This window comes from Opisthocomus hoazin, chromosome 14, assembly GCF_030867145.1.
Source record: "Opisthocomus hoazin isolate bOpiHoa1 chromosome 14, bOpiHoa1.hap1, whole genome shotgun sequence".
Taxonomy (NCBI): Eukaryota; Metazoa; Chordata; class Aves; order Opisthocomiformes; family Opisthocomidae; genus Opisthocomus; species Opisthocomus hoazin.
This window is the reverse complement of record NC_134427.1, coordinates 11121700-11141621: the sequence shown is the minus strand read 5'-3', so window position 1 is coordinate 11141621 and position 19922 is coordinate 11121700. Positions and strand designations below refer to the sequence as shown.

The following is a 19922-nucleotide window of genomic DNA, read 5'->3' as shown; positions in this document are numbered from 1 at the left end:
GTGCCATCGTAAACAGAAGCAGGAAAGAACCAGGCTGGTGCACAGGTGGAAACCCAGGAAAGTTCCCATCATTCAAAAAGGACAGGAAGACAAAGAACGAAAAATAAGTGCCACAATATTAGCTTTGCTTGTGGCCTGGGGGTGGTAGGAAAGAAGCATCATCCATGGAAACACAGAATGAGGGGAAAAACTTGTATTTGGGGGGCAGGGTTGCTTTGTACAAGAAAGGCTGGGAGGAGAGATTCCTCAACTGCAATTGCTGAGAATCAGCAGGAGGAGAGAAGAGCCTTTCCAGCAGGGATCAGTGTCAGGCCAGCCTGGTTTAGCATCCTCAATAATCCCACAGACAGCAGAAACACTGCGAACACTTCAACTCTGAACTTGCTCTTAATCTCTTTCAGACATCAGTTTAAAGCCATGATCAACGATTTGTTAAAATAATTGTTTTCACTAGAACCTAACTGTATAAGAGACAAACTCAATATACAAAGTGACAGCACGATTACATTCCTCTGGGACAACACAGATGGCAACACCCCCAAGGCAAAATATGCAGGAATATGAAACAAACAACACTTACAGGGTCAGCAGTAGGACAAACACCCAAAGGAACAGGAAAGTAAATGGAATAAATACATCTAACAAACCAATCAACCTCCAGAAATAGAGCTAAGAAGCCTGTGTGATTTTTATACCATAGATAAACAAGAGCAAAAAAAACCCACGGACTTCAGCTGTTAATACTGCTTTTCAAACGAGTGTGGTCAGGTCCTGTAGCCACAGCCATACAAGCCAGAAAACAGCCAGGGGAGCTCTCCCAGACCACAGTAATCTGGAGCAGGCCAGGACGCAAAGGATGTTAGATATGGGACCCAGCAAGGCTTGATGACTTTGGAAACACAAACCAGGAATAACGTAACAGAATTCTCATGGAAACGTACTTACTCACTTGAGAAGCAGCTACATTATAATGTTTACACTCTTTGTAGGGTAAGAAAAAAACAGGTTAAACAGCAGAGAAGTGCAGCAGAACTTAACAGGGAGAAAGCAGAGGTAGGGTCTCAAAAGTATTTGTGGCTGCTACAACTTGTTTTTCAACAGCATACTCTCACACGTCGGCCCTGTTGTTTTAGACAATTACGCACATCAGAGCACTAGCACTTATCAGCAGGAAACAAGTTTATATGCATTTCCAGGCTACCTCTTACTATTCAAGAGCAGGCTGAGTAGGAAACATCCGGGATCGACAAAACCAGTACTCCACACAAAGTGCTTACCAATGAAGGGATCAATGACATGACGCTTTTTCACCTTGGTTTCCGTGATGGCAGCATAATAGGCACAAGTCATTTTGATGAGCCAGGCTGCTCTCATTACTGGAACAGTGTATTTCGCCAAATAACCAAAGACCTCTTCCTTCTTGCTGAAGATGGGCACCTGTAACAGAATTGAGAGGGAGAATTGCAACCAAGGACTTAGATAGGAACTATTCCAAAGCAACTACGCACACTGTTGTAGGTGCTGCAAGCTGTGAAAAGGGTAAAAAGGGAAAAGGTGCCATGTCGCTCTGTATCTCAAAAATCCTACTGCAAGAATTCACCTCTGGTCAGAAAGCAACAGTACTAGAGCCACATTTCAGCATAAACAGAAACAAAACAAGTTGAAAGAAGACAGAAAACAAAACTACATCACAGCTAATCCACACCCTGAATCCAGCAAACAGTTTTGAGGATAATCTCCAGAAAGGATATGAACAACTACCAAAGGTACAGACTAAGGACTGAGTCAGAAACACACAGTATCTACTATATAGACTGAAGATAGGACTCTTCATTTGTAAACAAAACAGAGGGGTTACAAAAGTCTTGTGATATCATGAGTAGCCAACAGAAGACTGCGAAAAACAGGGAACTGAGTACCATAGTAGGAAGGAATTAATTAATCCAAGATTAAAAATTCATGGGAGCATACTGGTCATCAGACTGCAGATCTATAAACAAGGAAGCAATAACACGTGACAGGAAAAAGTACAGCTGTGCAGCTCATTTCCACAGGATACAGGAGAGCAAAAGTATGTGTGTGTTCACAGAGAACAGGTCCATTTGGTAGGTATCTCAAAGTCCCTGCACAACCGACGGTTCATTTGCTTACTTGATATGTTTCTCACATTCTTCCCAACTATTCTTTGATGCCTCAAAGACACAGGCTACTTAGCTACCAACAGTCGCTGCCTTCACATCTAGGCCCAGGAAAACTGATGGGGGCTACTGCAGGAAACGGGGGAAGGCCTTAGAAAGGTTCAAACTTTCACGACGACCTCAGGAAACTGAGGGCCAACATGCAAAGAAGGACACAAGGACTAAGTTCACAACAAGACAGATTCTGGGAAAATCCAATTACTTTATTTTCCCCCAAGAGTGACTCAGAACACCAAGGACCAGACAAACTCCAGCTTCTGAACTATGTGCTCTGCTACCACAATTCGCAGTTGTGAAATGCTTTTCCATAAAGCACACTAGATATCCCAGTTCCTTGTTTATAAGCCCACCCTGAGAGCTAGCTGCCCTTACTGTCAAGCCCAATAAAATGGCACATTAAGACCCTTGTTTCTTCTTCCATACTCTACAGAATTCAATGCTACCAGGGAAATACCGAGCCCTAGAACCCAGGGCACAGGAATGCTCTAGCCTGGCTGAGACCAAGCTACAACACACATACTCTTCTCAGCTTAAAACCAGAAACATGTGTCACTGCACCAGAAGTCTGGGAAGTCATTCCACTGATTATTTCAGTAATTCTCACTATGACTTTTGAGAAACTGAAAATCCCTCCACAATAAGAATGGTCCTAATCTAAACGACAGACCAGAGACAACAGTGGCAGCTCTTCCAAAAAACATCCAAACTTTGAAACAAATCAGTTGTATCACACAAGCCAAGTGGCAAAGTTGAACACAACCTCCAAACAACAGATGAGGGACCAGTTCTTTGAGTGGGGATGACTACAGCCAGTGCACTACGAATCCTGGATATGCTCTTCAAGCTGAAAGTTTCAAGACACAGAGAGAAGAAACTTCTCCAAACAGTAAAACCCTTCTACTACACAAACACTTCAGAAACAAAGATGAAATGCTCTGCCCTGTCAGGCAGCCTCTCCTGTAACACACCTTCTTAGCAAGATGAGTGAGGGGCTTCGTTCCAGCCAGATCTGTGAACCAGTTGTTTATGGCACTCTGAGAACGTGCTGTCACCAGCCAAAAGTTATCCTTCTGATTCACCTGGGGTTTCCGTCTTCCTGTGTCAGGCAGCGTATTGCACCGCAGCTTTTCTGCGATAATACTGCTAAAATTTGAACTGATCTGGAAAAAGGAAGAAAAGAAACAGTTACGTTTCACAGGTGAAAGATCTGTTCTATGCGCTTAAAATCTCATTTATTGCTCCTGCCAGAAGTCTCACCAGTACGAACTTTCGAAACACACAAAACCTGCCAATAATTTCCTTTGTAATACTTGCAAAGAGGAACACTTCTAGACACACAATAACCAAGCAGGGACTCGAGACAGACACAACTCTATAAATATTTGTCAAACCAGACAGAAGGCTTCTGGGACAGACGTCAGCCAAGGAAAACAAATACACCATGCTTACTGATTGCCTTCCATCCCAGGTCATTACTAGTTCTCTTGTCGGGGGGCCAGGAAGTTAATGTCTTGATTTTAGAGATTGGAAAAACAGAGTTGAAGCCTGTTATATAACTCCCACGTTTAAACTGACAGATGTTTCAAGAAACCTTGCTTCGCTTCTACCATGGCTGTTACGTAGCCAAGGCAGTAAGAACAAGTTTCCTGTTTCTTGTATCCTAGTCCTCTGCTTTAATTGCAGAATATAGGCAGTTCTAGATGCTAGTTTAACAAAATCTGCTCTCTCAGAGGGGGAGCACAGCTCCAAAACAACACAGAACTTTGATTCTACAAGGAAAAAGGGTTAGGTTCTAACACACCCATCCTACAGTGACCTGCCTCCTGGTTCTGGACATGGGGAAGGAATGAGACGCAGGACTGTCCAGGATCCAGCACCCTGCCCGTACAAGCACAGGCCCTGCCAACCCCCCCCCACCGTCCCGATCCCTCTCACCTTCGCCGGGTTGAAATTGACATTTTTGGCACTGCCGTGCTCGTCCCCCGAGACCGCCGGCTGGTTATTGAAGCCCTGCTTGACGTTCAGAGCAGTCAGCTCGTCCTGCGGGGGAAGGACGGTCAGCAGGGCCCGGCAAAGCCCCTCCGCGCCGAGCGCCCGCAGCCTCGGCGCCCGCCACGGCGGCTCAGCCAGCCGAGGACGGAGCCCGGCGGGCCCCAGCCGGCTGCCCCAGGCCCTCGTTGCCGGGCAGCGCCCCGGGCCAGCGCTGGGGCACCCGAACCGCGAGTCCCTTGGCCGGTCTCGCCCCCCCTAGCCCGGGGGCCCAGCGACATTCCTCACACCCAGCCGCCACGGGGACGCAGGGCTCGCTACCCGCACCCCGGGGCCTGCCTCCTCACGGCCAGCCCGGGCACCGCGCCCCGCCGCCCTCAAACGCCCGGCCGCCGCACCTCCTTCTGCTTGGGGTCCTGCGGGTAGACGTCGGGCGGGCCGAGGCGCGGCCGCTTGAGCGGGCGGTGCTCGTAGCTGAGGACGCCGAAGGCCGCCATCCCGGGCCGGCCGGCGGGCAGAGGCGGCCGGGCCACAACAAGCGCCGCCGGAGCCGCCCGCGCCTGCGCCCTGCGCCGGGGCCGCCCGAGCGACGCGGCGTTGTCACGGACACCGCCGAGCGCACCCGGAGCGCCCCGAAGCCGGGCCGAGGAACGACGAAGAGTCCCGAACGCCACAGGGAGGGCCCGAGCCTGCGCCGAGCGGAGGCGGAAACTGTCGAAGCTGGGCGGGGCGGCTCGAGGGGCGCGGCGCCCCCTGGCGGAGGCGCTGCGCCGGCGGCGCATGGGGCTGAGGTCACGTGACACCACCGACACCCCGAGGCCCACACCCACCTGCCCCCGCTCCCTCCACCATTACCATCACGACCATCACCACCATTACCACCATTACCGCAGCCCACCGCCCTCGGCTGCCCGCACTGCCCGGGACGCCCCCCGGCAGTCACGGACACTGTCCTTCCGAACACACCCCCGTTGCTGCGCCCCTCACTGCCCCCGTCCCTGGTGCCATTGTAACCAGGGTGATGGAATCGGTTGACCATAAACATGAACAATGTTGCTGTGTCCCTTGTACAGCCCGACCTACCTGGACATCAGGTCTGGGCACAGAGGGTCTCGTCTCTAGGCAACCATTAACGCTAGGTAACCATTACACAGTGGGTAATTGTGTTTCTGTCCAGAGAAATGATGGAGCGTGGTTCTGTGAAGCGGACTGAAGAGACTGACCAGGACTGCCAAGATTGCGAGTCGAGCAGGTAAAAGGCGATTGCGGCAGGGGGAGATCGCGACCACCGACTCACTGGCCCCCTACTCAAGTAATATCACCTACTCAAAAAGAAACAATAGAAGAGGGGAACTGAGTCTGCGCAACAATTTACTTAAGAAGCGAGAAAAGTTTACACCAGTCGCCAAAGAGAATAATATTGAATATGCATGAATAAAATAAATATGTATATTTTTGATCTATATAAACTGCACGGAAAAGGTATGAGGTATGCACGTTCGGTGGAATTATCCCCCATGCATCCAGCACTGCAATAAAGAATGCTGCCTGTTAACACTGCATCGGTGTGACGAGGTTTTATTCCCGGATTTTCGGTGACACCATCGCTGCCCCCATCGCTGCCCCATCACTGCCACCACAACCACCTCCTGTAGCTGCCCCCAACTCTCTCCCTCTGCCCCCAGGAGCTGCTCTGTCACCATCTCCCCATGGCTGCACCCTGGGACTGCCCCAGCGACTCCCAGTTCTGCCCAGTTCTCAGAGACCCAGCCCGGGACACCCACGGTGGGGCCGTAGGTCGGGATCACCACACTGGCCCTGCTCCTGGGGGCAGCCCCGTGGGGGCAAGCCCTGCGGCACGGGGAGGTGAGCCGTGGCGGGGCCCCAGTGGGATGAGCTGTGGGACCCCACCGGCGTGAGCCCTGGTCCCCATCGCAGTGAGCCGTGGGGCGCCGCGTGGGGTGGGCCCCTTGGTGGCAGGCGGTGCCGTGGGGCAGGAAGCAGCGCGGGTGCGGAAGCCGGCAGCACTGCGTGGTGGGCTGTGCGCAGGGGCCGCTCGCACGCACCCCACAGCTTGGCCCACCATGGCGGTGCCCGGCACCTTCCTCACGTCCGTCCTCCTCCTCCTCTGCGGGCTGGGCCCCTACCTTGATGCTGCCCAGAGCCCCCCAGGTAAGGGGGCACATGGGCCCCGCGGGGGGCCGGAAGCCACGGCGGCCCATGGGTGGTGGGGCTGTGGGGTGTCACTGCCTGGTGATGGCGGGCGAGGAAGACAGGACCTGAGGCTGCGTGGGCCAGTGGGCCATGGGGGTGTGCGGCAGAGACCCCGGGACCCCCGAGGCACCCCGGGACCCCTGGCACCTACGTGGCCCCTTGCAGTGGGGCTGCCGGGAGAGCCGGGCTGTGCCAGGGAGCCCCGCTGGGTGTCCTTGTTCCGCCCCGGCGCTGGAGCATCGCTGGCAGCACCAGCCCCGTGGCTACCGGTGCCGCGGCTCTCCTGGCCCCGCCGCTCCCAGCCCCACAGGCATCGCTGCTGGCAGGGACCCTGGCCATGGGGGTGCCGTGGGGCAGGCCGGGGTGGGGGGCAGAGGCAGGATGTGATGCGCAGATCCCATCGGCCCGGTGCCTCAGCCCGGCAGGGCGGCAGCCAGCAGATCCGCCCTTTCCATCACGGTCATGTCAGCCGTGCAGGCAGGGGATGGGGGATGGGGAACAGTGGCTCCTCTCTCCACCCCGCACCCTCACCCCAGCCATCGTTTTCCAAGAAAAAAATCCACTTCTTAGCTGGCTGTCAGTAAAACACCAGCTTTTTGTGGAAACGCAGCCCCTCTGTATGCCTGGTCTTCCCAGGCTGCCGGGAAGGTGCCCTCCATCTCCACATACGGAAACAGCCAGAGCACAGCGCATGTTTGCTCTGTCGTGTTACATCACAACCCTGGAAAGCCCGGTTCTGGCTTTCCCCTGCCCCCACAGCACTGGCTGATGGGTTTGGACGTCCTCGAAAGGGGCTGGGTGTCCCATTGCCTGATTCTCAGGGGGAAAAATTCCATTTTCTGGGAGCCTCCAGGACAGCTCTGAGCCACCAGCAGCTGGTTTGGTACTTGCAAGGGACCTGTGAGATGCCTCAGTCCATTGGAGGAGCTTGTCCCACAGTGAGCCATGCCCACAGCAGCCCAAGCAGACTGCGGCGCAATAACTGACGCAGGAACCAGCACCGCCCCGGTGGCCCCCAGGCCCCAGCCAGCCCAGGATGTGGCCGCTGGCTGCGTGGGCAGCACCAGGGCTGGCATGGCGCAGCGGAAAGAGGGGGCAGAGGAGCCACCGTGGGTGCCTGGAGTGGCTGCTTGGCCTCCCAGGGCTTGGTGGTGTTTCCTGCAGAGAGCAAAGTGCCGGGGCTCAGCCCCTGGCCCTGTGGCGGAGAGGCTGCGGTGGCAAGCACAGCCCAGCACAGCCCCCGTCACCCAGACACAGGGACACACGAGCACCTGCAAGCACCCGAAAGGGGACCAGCGAGATGAATTTAGCCAGGATAGAGACATCAGGCACAAATCCTGGAATTCCTCAATTTTCTCAAGGGACAAGCAAAATGGGTTGGCAGGGAGGGGTTTCTCTCCCATCCCACGGTGCCAGGGGCTGCAAACAGTGACCATGGGGGATCTAAGGGGAGCAGATGGAGGAACCAGGGCGAAACAGCACGTATGGAGCAAGAGGAGCCGATGGCATAGGTGCGGGAGAGACAGCAGCCTGGCCGGCGGCCCTTTGGAGGGAGATGTGGGGCTGCCTGCAGCCCGGACATCACTCACACAGCATGTGTGAACGGGGTGGCGGGGCCCAGCAGGGCAGGCAGGCTGCACAGCAGCTCTGCTGGGAAGAGCTGGGCCTGTTTGGCTCACACAGGGGAAGGCTGACGGGATGTGCAGGGCTCCCTGGCACGTGCTCTGTCTCCCCGGAGCACCCCTGGTTCCCGGCACAGCCGCCCAGCACCGCCAGGCCCAGTGGTGTCTGTCACTTGCAGGGGTGGAGTGTGTCCTCTTCAACGAGGAGTACATGACCTGCACGTGGGGGAGCAGAGAGACGCTCACAGCCAACTACTCCCTCTACTACTGGTAGGTGCCCTTGCCCCATATTCAGCCCCACAGCAGGGTGTCCAGCGGTGGGTGCCCGCATGGGAGGCTCCTGCAATGCTGGCATTGCGGGTCCCAGCACCAGCCTGCTCCTCGTCCCCGAGCCCAGGATAGGGGAGACTCTGTCTCCGGGGCAAGCAGGATGGGTTGTGCCACGGAGACGGGTCCTGGGGAGGCCTGGGCTCTGCGGGGTCTCGGGGAGCCCCAGTAACCCGTTGCAGCACAGGTATGAGAACAGGTCCCCCGTTGTCGAGTGCAAGCACTACCTGCAGGACCAGGGCGTCAGCATCGGCTGCCGCTTCAACCAGAGCGAGATCATCCAGTTCCAGCCTTTCCACGTCCTCGTCAATGCCAGCCTTGGCGGCAAGACCCTGGAGATCCCCAGCAAGCGCATGGAGCTGCAGGACCTGGGTATGGAGTGGTGGGGGGCACCCCCTCTCCTCTGTGGGGCTGCTGCGGGGCAGAAGCAGGGCTGTGGGTCCCCAGGGCTGCCCCATCATGTCCTGGCTGGCAGCAGGGCCACAGGGGCACGGGGACGGCACTCACCAGGCAGGCGTCACCTTTGTCTTGCAGTGAAACCGGAGGCGCCTGTCAACTTGACCATCTATAACGTGAGTAGCAACCAGCTGCAGCTCACCTGGACCTCCCCGTACCCCAAAGCCCAGTGCCTGGAGCACGCCGTCAAGTACAAGAGCAACAAGGACACCAGCTGGACGGTGAGAGTCCCCCGGATGTGGCACCTCCGTGTTTTGTGCCTGGGGACGAGCCGTGCAGCACCCTCCACAGCAGCGCTGGCCCTCACACCGTGGCCCACGTCTCTCTGCAGGAGCAGCGTGTGAAAGGAGATGTCTTCTCCTTCCCCAGCGTGGACTATGAGAAGTACTACACCTTCTACGTGCGCAGCAAGATCAACAGCTACTGCGGCAGCACCCAGCTCTGGAGCGAGTGGAGCATCCCTGTGGTCTGGGGCAGCAACTCCACCAGCAAGGGTAGGTCCTGGGGGCTGCAGTGGGACAGGACAGGCTGGGGCCTGGCGGAGCTCAGCAGGCAAGGGACAGCCAAACAAGTGGAAAACTGGCCTGAGGTGAGGCAGCAGCTGTAGGGACGAGACCCATCTGGACTGGCCCCTACGTCCTTTGCACTTCTGGAAGCCAAACACCCCCTGCCAGCAGGACCCGCTGACTTTTGCCAGGTGTTTCTTAGCCCTGGACGGCTGCTCTGGCATGGACAGTACAGGACAGGGTCACCTGCCACTTGTGGTGACAGCGTGGCAGGGCTTGGGGATGGGCCCCTTCTCCATCCTCCCCTCCCAGCTGAGCCCTGCCACGGATGATGCTGACCTCCCATGGTCACACACGGCGTGCTCACCCCACTGCTCTCCTCAGGCACGGTGGAGGAGCAGCTGCACTGGTTCTGGATCCACACGGTCTTGATCCCCATTGCCTCCTGCCTGCTCTTGCTGGTGCTTGTCGTGCTGCTGGTGCGCATGGAAAGGTGGGCGCGGGGGGCTGGTGGGGGCAGCAGTGCTGGGGCCCTTCTCCTCCAACACGTCTCTCCCACGCAGGGTGTGGGTCATCCTCATGCCCCGAATCCCCAACCCCAGCAAAAACTTCGACGAGCTCTTCATCACCCACAAGGGCAACTTCCAGGTAAGGGGGCTGCGGGCAGCCTGCCCCGCGGGGCCGGGCTGGGCGCTGGCTCCTCTCACCCTGCTCTTCTCCCCGGAGGAATGGGCCGGAGTCCCCAAAGACCTGGTGGAGAGCTTCAAGCCCAACTACAGCGAGCACATCTGCTACGTGAGCGAGCTGCCGCCCAGGCAGAGCTGCCAGCCGCTCCGGGAGGGCAGCGACCGCCCGCCGCCGCCCGCGCCCCCCGAGCACAGCCCCGGCCAGAGCGGCTACCGGGGGGTGTGACGCACCCCCGCGCCCCGCACCGTCACCCCCGCCGGCCCCGCTCCCCGCCAGCCCCGCGGTGCAACGGCTGCAGGCACGGCAGCACTGGGGCCGAGGGGCCCAGCCACCGCCTCACCGGCACAGAGGCACCGGGCCCGCCCGGCCGCGCCCCGGATCCCGCCGCTCCCCCCGCGCCCCCGCTTCCCGCCGCAATAAAGCTCCGCTGCGCTGGGGCTCGGCCGCGCTGGTCTCGCGGGGCTGGGGGAGGGGCCGCCGGCGCACCGACCGCCTCTGACGTCACTGGCGCCGCGAGGGGGCGGGGCCGGCCGCCCGGTACCGGCGGCGGGATGTTGGTCCGCGTCACGCGCGGCGGCGAGACTCCTCCCCCCCGCCCCGGCCCCCCCATCCCCCCGCCGCCCGCTCCGTCCCCGGGCTCGGCTCCGGGCTCGGCTCCGGGCTCCGCTGCCCCGGAGCTCCCCGGGCAGCGCCGGCCCCCGGCTGTTCCCCTCCGTGCGGGCGGCGGGGGGTCCCAGCTCCGGCGGGATGCCGCGCAGGCTGCCGGGGTGGGGAGTCCCCGGCCGGTCCCGCCGGCAGCCCGCGCCCCCGCCCCGGCTTTCCCAGCCGTCACCCACCCGTGTGACGAGCTGGGCACCCCCCGGCTGCCGTTGTCGCCTGAGCGAGAGGGCCAGCGAGTCCCTGCGGGCGCGGGGCACCCACCGGGTGTGCCGGGTGGGTTTCGGAGCGCCTGGTGGGTGTGCGGGCAAGCGGAGCCCCTGTCCCTGAGGGTCTCGGCCGCGCTCGGGGCAGCGGGGCGCAGCGGGCAGGGGTGGCCGCGGGGCTGTCGCGCGGGGACTGAGCGGGAGGAGACGTGCTGGTCCTTCACGCCCCTCCTGGAGCACCCCGGAGCAGCCGGGCCGGGTGACGGGATGGGGCGCAGCCGGGCGGGTGGGCGCAGGCGTGAGGCCCGGTGCTGGGCTCGGGGTGCCGCGGAGCATCCAGTCCCGTCCCTGGTGGCAGAGGCCCCACGGCTGCAGGGCGAGCGCCGGCGCGGGAGGCAGAGCAGCGCCCGGGAGACGCCGGAGGAGAGGAGGACACCTGACATGGAGACGCTGCCCTCCAGCGCGCGAGGCCAAGGAGCGGTGAGGGGCAGCCAGGGCGGCTGGCGTGGCCGTGCCCACCTTCACCAAGGCCACCTCTGCCGTGGGGACAGGGGGACAGCCCTGCCCAGGGACCTTCCCAGCCCCGGGACCTCCAGAACCTGCTGGGCACGCGGCTCAGGGCGGGAGCTGCTCCATCCCCAGTGCCCGCTGGCCCCAGGCCCTGTTCCCCTCGCGTCTTGCTGTCCCGTCCCAGTGCCTGCTGTCCCCACGCCCCGTCACCCTTGTGCCCCACTGCCCCGCTCCATCCCCTGCCCCGCCTCCCCCGCGACACCACCTCCTTCTGCCCCGTTGTCCCCGGGCCCCAGTGCCAGGCCCCTCCAGGCAGGGGAAGGGGACGAAGGGGACCCGGCACAGGGCGGCTGCACGGCGGGGCCGGGCCAGCGGGGCAGGCGGCGCTGAGGCTGGGTAAGGGCTGTGGCCGTCCCTGGGGGCGAGCGAGGGGACCATGGGGACAGGCCCCGCCCCGCAGCGCCCCCCAGCGGCGGGCAAGTCAAGCCCCGCCCACCTCCGCGCATGACGGACGGATAACTTTCCCACCCCGCCCACGTGATGCGCCGGGCTTCCGCCCCTTCGCGGCCGATTGGGGGCGAGGCGCCGGAGGCCCCGCCCGCCCGCAGCGGTGATTGGCGGAGGCGGAGTGGCGGGTACGCCCCTCGCGGCTCGGGCTGCTGCGGTGCCCGGCTCGGCGCTGCCGGCTGCCGCGACGGGGCAGGAGGGGCCGGGAGGGACCGGCGTCGGTCACCGGTACCGGGCACGGCACGGCACGGCACGGCACGGCGCGGGCTCACCATGATCGTGTGTCCCCAGAGCGTGGAGCACCCCCGAGGAAGCCGGTGCCAGCGGCTGCCGGGGCAGGTAGGACCCGCCCCGCCGGCACCGGTAGCCCGCACCGGAGCACCGGGCTCGGTCCTGCTCTCCGCCACCAGCCCGGCCTGGCTGCGGCACCAGCAGGCCAGGGCACTCCCGTCGCCCGCCGGCGGTGCGCGGGCCCGGCGGGGCCGCTCTCTCCCGGCGCGGTGGCGGGCGGCCCGGTCCCGTTACCGGTGCGGCGGCGCCGTCGCCGTCCCCTTTGTGCGGGGTGCGGGAGCGCCGTGCCTCCATCACTGCCAATCAAACTTGTTTTTCTCTCTCCGCCTGCACTGCCCGCGCCGCGCACCGGGGGCGCTGCCGCCGCCGCCCGCACAATGGGGCCCCGGTTACCGGTTACCGGGCCCGGCTCCGCCGCGGGGACCCTGTCGCGGGCACCGGCACTTCCCCCGTGCCCTGGAGAGCCGGGGTGGGGGGTCGGGCGGGAGGTGCCCGCCGCGGCCGCGTCCCCAGCGAGCATCACCGGCGGAGCCACCGGTAGCGGCGGAGCGGCGGTCTCGCCGGGCGGAGGGATGGAGCCCCGCGGGCTGGGGGCTCGCACCGTGGAGCATTGCCTGGTCGGGGGGTGGAGGGTATGAAGGGGAGGCGAGGTCCTTCGGCCCCTCTCCCGCCGCTCCCGGCGTTGCCCGGGCTTGCTCCCGGTGGCAGGAGCGGCGGGGCCCCGACATCCTCCCGCTGCCCCGGCAGGGAGGGGGCCAGGCTGGCGGCGGGTGCGGGGTCGGGTCCCTGCTGGGGCTCAGGGGGCTTGGACACATAAAAGCCCCCCCGGGGAGGGAGGCGATGCTCCCACTGCTCAGGGCTGGAGGAGGCACAGGGGAGGAGGAGGAGGAGGAGGGTTGTGGCTGGTGGGGGTGAGGAAGGTGGTACTGGGAGCAGTGCGACAGGCTGGGGGGACACGGCTTGTGGTGCCAGCAGGAGAGACCGTGGGCTGAGCCGGTGCCATGGGGAGCAGGCAGGAGAGCCCGGGCAGGGGACAAGCGCTGAGGTGGGGAGCTGCCCTGCACCTGCCTTCATCCTTCCCTTCCTTCCTTCCTCCTCCCCTTCCAGCCCGTGTCTGCCTGGTTGCTTGCTCCATCATCACCTGGACAAGCAGAGCGAGAAGAGCCGGTGGCCCTGGAGGCTGAGGCACGGGCTGCTCGCAGGGTGCCTCGCTGGGGACCACCTTCCCCCAGGGCGAGCAGAAGGGCCTTGGCTCCTCCATCTCTGCCCGCCAGAAGAAGACCGGCAGCTGTAGCCCCATGGGTGTCCTCAGGGCAGCTCACCTCCCTGAGCAGAGGGACTTTGCAGAGGACTTTCACAGCGCACTTCTGGTTTGCACCTTCTCCCGTGCGACAGAGAAGCTGGTGCTCTTCATCCCTCCCCATTTTAACTTGGTGTTTGGGGGTTTTTTTGGACCAGTTTGGCCAAAAGCAAAGAGGAAGCTCCAAATGGCATCGAGTAAATTTCTTGACACCTGGGCAACGGTGTGTTCACCAGAAGCGCAGGACAGTAGATAATAGTCCGAGCTGCTTCCCGCTCTGCCTGTGCGGGTGCGACTGCTCCATGCTGCTGCGTGGCTCGGCCCTGCTCTGCCACCCCTCGCCCCAGGGTGCTCCGCTTCATGCCCCACAGCTTCGTCGTTGCTGCTGGCACTGCCCTGACCCTCCGGGTTGCTCGTGGCGGCACACTGAGCTGCTGCAGAAGTTAAGGCTCGGTGTAGCTGGCAAGGCGAGGTGCATGGGGCATCGGGGTTCTGGGCTGGGGCTCCAAGGGCTGTGCGCATGTCCTGGCCGACAGTGGCAACCCAGGGTTGTGGTGGGGCAGGGGCTGGTTTGCAGATATGCTCCTGGTTTGCTGCTGTGCCTCGGTCACCAGCCTTTGGGTGACTGCACCGCAGAGGTGGGTAGGAGGCGGATGACAGCCATGTCAGCGGGCTCAGTTGCTCCCAGGGGAGATTTTGGTTCGAGCCTGGGATGGGAGGTACACCCTCTGCATCTGAGGGCGCTGCCTGGGCTTGGGAGCGGGAGCTGTGACTTTCTGTGTGACAAGGGCCAGCACCTGCTGTGCCTGTGCTTTGGTGCCGGCAGGCTGCGGGTGCAGATCCCGCTGTCGGGTGGGAGACGTGGCGACAGGGACGTTGGGGCGCAGCAGCTGCCCGGGCGCCTTCTGCACATTCCTGCCCTCTGCTCCCACCACCCTCTCGAGAGGGACTCGGGCAGTGTGGCTCAGGGCTGCGCTCGGCTGGGGCACCAGTGCGGGACTGGGGCGGGTGCTGCCCGGGATGTGTGGACCCCCCTCACCCAGTTGCTGTGCAGCTGTGTGCTGCGGGACCCGCTCCCACGCTGTCTCCTTGGGCAGGGCGCGGGAAGACCTCTGAGCCCCTTCACGTGCTCCCAACTGCGCGGCGGGTGCCAGGACATCACTTGTCCCTTGTCTTGCTGGGCAGGAGCCCAGGAGCAGCTCAGCTGGCTCCACAGCTCTCAGCCTGTCCCGGTGCTGGGCAGGAGGGCTTGGTGCTGGCGGTGCAGGGGTCTGGTGGTAAGGCTGAGGGGCCGCTCTGTTCTGGTAGGTCTCTCAACTGTCGTGTTTCTCCTTCTCCGGCCTTGCATTCCCCTCTAAGACTGCAAGGAAAAATCACTCTTTATTTGCTCTTTGCTTCCGCTCACCAGGCAGAGACCAACCTGTGTGTCTTGCAGCCTGTCCTCCCGCTAGCAGTGACCCCACTGAGCAGTGCTCTGCCCAGCTCCCCAACCCGAGCCCTTGCCCTCTGTGGTGGCTTCTGACGTGATGGTGTCCCTCTGGGAGCACCACGCCAGGAGGGGGGATCCCAGCCTCTCGCAGAGCCCGGCTTTGGCTGTGGTGGGCTGCTGCTCCGGGGAGAGCTAAGCTGAGCACATTCCCTGCAGGTAGTGAAGATGTCTGGCAGTGACCCTGAGCGCCCACAGTTCCTCTTCGTGAAGGTGCTGGCGAGCCGAGGGCGGCTGGAGGCGGTGACCCAGCAGATGGGCTACCACCCGCAGTACCTTGACAGCTTCCTCAAGACGCAGCACTACCTGATGCACATGGACGGCCCGCTGCCCTTCGACTGCCGGCACTACATTGCCATCATGGTGAGCCCCGCTGGGAGCTGCCAGGGGGGACGGGGGGCTCTGCTCAGCCCCGCGAGACTCCCTGCTCTCCCTCCACTGGACAGCCTGTGCTGCGGGCTTCTCTGCAGAGGCCAAAACCGTGATGCCTGGGAGGCTGGGTGAGAGGTGGATGTGGGGTCTCGGGACGCCTGTCCCTCTGGTGTGGTGCAGGGATGCCAGTGTGCTGTTCTTGCAGGCAGCTGCCCGGCACCAGTGCCGGTACCTGGTGAACCTGCACATGCTGCAGTTCCTGCGGGCAGGGGGTGATCCTCAGTGGCTGCGTGGCCTGGACTTCATCCCCCCCAAACTCCGCAACCTCAATGAGATCAACAAGATCCTGGCACACCGGCCGTGGCTCATCACCAAGGAGCACATTGAGGTATTGGGGGGGAGCCATCAGCCAGGGACCAGGGCGGTGGTGGGGACAGTAGCATCCCCAGAGGGTGCTGGCACCCTGCCTGCCCGCGTTACATTGCTGGTCTGTCCGTGTCCTGCAGAAGCTGCTGAAAATCAGCGAGTGGAGCTGGTCACTGGCAGAGCTGGTGCACGCCGTTGTCCTCCTGGCGCACTGCCACGCGCTCGCCAGCTTTGTCTTTGGCTGTGGCTGTGAGCAGGATGAGGGGCCAGGGGGCCGAGGCTCTCTGAAGCCCTTGTCGCCCGGGAACCAGTGCTTCTGCGAAGCCACCGCCAGCAACGGCTGCAGCCAGGAGCTGCTGCGCATCAACCGCAAGCGGGTGAGTCCCCGAGGGTGGGTCCGTGGGGGGACGGGGACTGTGGCCAGGATCGCTGCCCTCACCTCTACGCCTGTGTCTGTGCAGTCCCTGGACTCCTGCATGGAGCTGGATTCCCTCCGGGAACGTGTGCAGCGGATCCACGTGGAGACCGAGGACAGGGAGGAGACGAGGCTGCCGCAGCAGGACCGAGAGGAAGGTGAGGGGCAGGGAGGGGAGGGGACGGAGGTGTGCAGGGTGGCAGTTCGTATGGCACACCTGGGCGTTGCTCCCCCATGTCTATCCTTCTGTTTTCTGTGATGTGTGGTTTGGAGAGGGGCTCCTGGAATGCTGGTGCTGCTGAAGAAGACAATGGTGCTTCCCAAAGTGGTGCAGCAAGGCCCGGCTTTTGACGCCTGCTGCGGCTGGGAAGAGGGCAGCTAAGCATCGTTCTGACCCATCTGTGGGGCTCTCCCCTCTCGCAGATACTGACGGGGAAGTCACCGGTGCCACCAACCTTGCGTGCTACATGCAGGACCCTGACTTTGGATACCAGGACTTTGCCCGGCGTGATGAGGATCAGACGCAGGTATTCAGAGTCCAGGTGAGGTTCCTGCTCTCTTGGCAGGCAGCAGCCCAGGCTGCCACCTCTCCTCTCCGCTCATCTTCTCTCTGCTCTGCTCCTGGTGGGGAGTGGACAGTTGCCGGAGTGCCCGTGCAGCCCCGATCCAGCACAGCCGCTTTTGCAAAGTGCCTGAGTGGGGAAGCTCAGCTCTGAGAGGGGACCTGCCCCACTAGCTTTGGGGAGGGGGAGGTGACTGGTGACCTTCTGTCCCCAAGGGCTACCGATTTCTTTGTGTTGCCTTCACGGAGGCAATGGTCAAAATCATCCAAAAGCTGCCTGATGAGGGATGTTGTGGTTTGTGGCAGTCGCCCCCAGAGCAAACCTACTGAATTCTGCTGCATCCTGAGGTCTCCAGCCCTTCTTCCTGGGAACATGTCCCAGTCTCCTTTTTGTGGTTGTGAGAGCCTCTTGCTGTGCTCAACAGGATTACTCCTGGGAAGACCATGGCTTCTCGCTGGTCAACCGGCTCTACTCTGACATTGGGCATCTCCTGGATGAGAAGTTTCGGATGGTGGATGGTCTGCAGAGCAGCGCTATGGCCAAGCGGCAGGGCTGTGAACCCTCTGTCTTCAAGCGGGGCATCTGGAACTACATCCACTGCATGTTTGGCATTAGGTAGGGAACCCAACCGCGTGGTCCAGGGGAGAAAACCGAGCTGACCCAGGCAGGAGTAGGGTAGGGCGCTCGGACTGTCTTGCAGATGGGCTTGGAAAAGAGATGGAGATGAATCGCCTGCTGGGATGTTGGGGCCAGGCAGAAAAGAGATGCTCAGCTTCTGTGGGCAGGGCAGGGTGCTTTGGGAGCAGGGCTTCAGTGCCTGGTGGCCGCTGCTGTGTGTCCCCCTGCCCCGCAGCTGGGCCGTGTCCCAGGCGGACCACGGGTGAGGTGCTCTGCAGGGACACGGTGCTGGCCGTGACCCACCCCTGTGCTCCCCCACAGGTACGATGACTACGACTACGCAGAAGTGAATCAGCTCCTGGAGCGAATGCTCAAAGTTTACATTAAAACTGTAACCTGCTACCCAGAGAAGACAAATTTAGAAATGTTTGACAGGTTCTGGAAGCAGTTCAAGCACAGTGAAAAGGTGGGACAGCCAGCCCCTGGCTCTGACCAGCTGCAGTGGGGCCAGGAGTGGGCAGGGGCTGCAGGCTGGGGGGTGTTGGGGAGCGTACAGGAAACCTTTGAGCCACCAAACCAGTCTGAGGCAGATGGAGGGGGGAAATGGAAACTGGCTGTTTGTAAGGAGATGGGCTTAGCGTGGTGTGGAACTGCCCGCAGTGTGATGAGCACAGCGGCCACTGGCAGCGTGGGGATCTCCCAAGGCCATTACCCTGGCAGTGAGTGCCTCCAGGCGAGCCCTCGGTCCAGCTATAACTTGCTGGAGTGGCTGCTGTCGGCGGCAGGGACGGTGCTGGTGCCAGCCCGGCGTGCTGGTGCCAAGTGTGCCGGGGACTCCCCAGCTCACAGCTCTGGGAGGCAGCCACAACCTGCAGGACTGGGAGGGGAGGGGGAAAGGGCAGCTGTTTCTGCTGGAAAACTTGGTGGCATTTTGTCCCATGCCAAAAGACTTACTAGCCTTGGTGGGCGCTTGCTTGCACTGCTGCCCACGGCACACTGCAGCTGCCTGAAGCTCTCTTGCTTCTCCCTTAGGTCCACGTGAACCTGCTCATCCTGGAAGCCCGAATGCAGGCAGAGCTGCTGTACGCGTTGCAGGCCATCACCCAGTACATGATCTCCTAGATGGTGGGGAGCTGCGCTGCGGCAGGGCCGGCCAGCATCCTCTCTCCCTGGACTTGTGCGTGACCTGTCATGCTGGGATGGACAGCAAAGGATTACTCAATTTAGTTTACTTGACTGTCTTGTTCCTTTTTTTTTTTTTTTTTGCCCTCCCCCTTGTGGGGCTCGCTGAGTGGCCCCGTTACGTGCAATTACCAAACTGTGAGGCAAGTCCGTGCTGCTGAGATGTCAGTGTGATGCTGGAGACTTGAAAGTGCCCAAGGAGGACTGTCAAAGACGCGGGGAGAGCTGGGGGCAGGAGGGGACTGGGGCCAGTTTATAGGGATGCTCCCCCGTGAGCACAAAGCTCCTCATCTGGGTGTTGCGAGGCTGCAGGGAGGGCAGAGGGGAGAGCTGGCTTCCTGTCCTGTGCTGCGGCGGCCGCCCTGATTGCAAGCCACCCTTTGGTGCCTGGCCTCGCGGGGGTGATGCATCTCACTCAGGAGCAGCACAGGCACCTCGCCAGTGCGTTGCAGTGTCCCGAGTTGTGTGGTCAGGCTCCGAGCAAGGGCCCTTCCCAGCCTGGTATGGGAAGGGGATGCGCTTGCTGCCTGCGCATCCTGCCCTTTAGGTCTATGTGCCAAACCCCTCTGGGATGGACAAGCGATGACCCAGGTGAACTCCAAACTGTGAAGCTCTTGCTGGCAGGGTGTCCTAGCACTCTGCCTTCTCTGACAGCAGGATGAGAAGGTCTCTGACAGTGTTCAGGCTTTGGAGGTTTCTGCAGGGAACTTTGGGCACTCCTCAGAGAGCTTGCCCCAAAGCCCCTCCTCTGCCTCCCATCAGCAGAGGGGCAGGAGGAACAAGGGAGGCTTCCTGAGTTAACGTGGCTTGTATCTTCTTACCACCACGAGCGAGCTGAGGTCCTGTGCCCAGTCACTTGCTGCTTAACAGCATGGTGGAGGAGCCTGCGGTGAGCACAAGTGAGCTACGGGAAGCTTCTCCTTGAACCTGGGCTTGGGGGGCACTCCTTGGGGCGTCCCCTCTTGAAGAGAGCAGCCTATGCACCAGCCTTGCCCTCTGCCCAGCTGGCAGGAGCATGCACCACCACTGCCCTGTCCCAGGGCTGCTCCCCGCCTGCGCTGCAGCCCCAGCCAGGGAGGTGCGAGGGATCCAGCACAGGCTCCAGAGAGCAGCCACGGAAAGGGAATGAGGCCACCCCTGACAAGTGGGAGCCTGAAGCAAGGGCAGCTGTCAAGTCAGCCCAGCGCACGCTGCTTCAGTCGACCTGTTTACTGCGTAAATGTACGGGGAGAAAACCTTGTGTATGGAAGCTACAGAAAAAGCCTATTTTTGCTATAAATATACTATGTTTGACATGGATGTGTGCTTTATTTCTACCAGATGTTGAGAAGGGGATCCAAACTTGCGCAGCTGCTCTGAAGGCAGGACAACAGTGCCTGGCTGACCGCAGGCCCAAGATGCCTCCGGCTCCAGGAAACCCAACGTTCCCAGCTGCGGCAGGGTCCTGCGC

The 19922-nt window shown here is 61.3% G+C and overlaps 3 protein-coding genes across 8 annotated transcripts in view; 2 read left to right on the top strand and 1 right to left on the bottom strand.

Moving 5' to 3' along the window:
• The window catches only part of MED12 (mediator complex subunit 12), a 37241-nt gene extending 32509 nt beyond the window's left edge, over positions 1-4732 (bottom strand). For all 3 annotated transcript variants that reach the window (XM_075435127.1, XM_075435128.1, XM_075435129.1), the window contains exons 1-4: positions 4586-4732; positions 4134-4238; positions 3167-3358; positions 1278-1437 (exon numbers count right to left, since the gene is read on the bottom strand). In XM_075435127.1, the coding sequence (XP_075291242.1) occupies positions 1278-1437; positions 3167-3358; positions 4134-4238; positions 4586-4684 (556 nt within the window). In that variant the 5' untranslated portion in view covers positions 4685-4732. The remainder of the gene's footprint in view (positions 1-1277; positions 1438-3166; positions 3359-4133; positions 4239-4585) is intronic.
• A 1475-nt stretch (positions 4733-6207) lies between these two features.
• On the top strand, positions 6208-10307 carry IL2RG (interleukin 2 receptor subunit gamma). Its single transcript, XM_075435482.1, has 8 exons — positions 6208-6359; positions 8203-8293; positions 8538-8722; positions 8885-9027; positions 9138-9300; positions 9697-9805; positions 9876-9960; positions 10039-10307. The coding sequence occupies exons 1-8, from the start codon at positions 6272-6274 to the stop codon at positions 10222-10224; spliced, it is 1050 nt and encodes a 349-aa protein (XP_075291597.1). The 5' UTR covers positions 6208-6271; the 3' UTR covers positions 10225-10307.
• A 561-nt stretch (positions 10308-10868) lies between these two features.
• LOC104335751 (sestrin-3) lies at positions 10869-19731 on the top strand. 4 transcript variants are annotated; one of them, XM_075435757.1, is made up of 9 exons: positions 10869-10932; positions 15116-15319; positions 15534-15716; positions 15835-16071; positions 16156-16267; positions 16533-16651; positions 17097-17287; positions 17612-17756; positions 18323-19731. In XM_075435757.1, the coding sequence occupies exons 2-9, from the start codon at positions 15125-15127 to the stop codon at positions 18410-18412; spliced, it is 1272 nt and encodes a 423-aa protein (XP_075291872.1). In that variant the 5' UTR covers positions 10869-10932; positions 15116-15124; the 3' UTR covers positions 18413-19731. The 4 variants fall into 4 exon arrangements, with proteins under 4 accessions (XP_075291872.1, XP_075291871.1, XP_075291870.1 ...); XM_075435756.1 differs by lacking the exon at positions 10869-10932 and adding an exon at positions 11228-11342; XM_075435755.1 differs by lacking the exon at positions 10869-10932 and adding an exon at positions 12025-12218.
• The last annotated feature ends 191 nt before the right edge of the window (positions 19732-19922 follow it).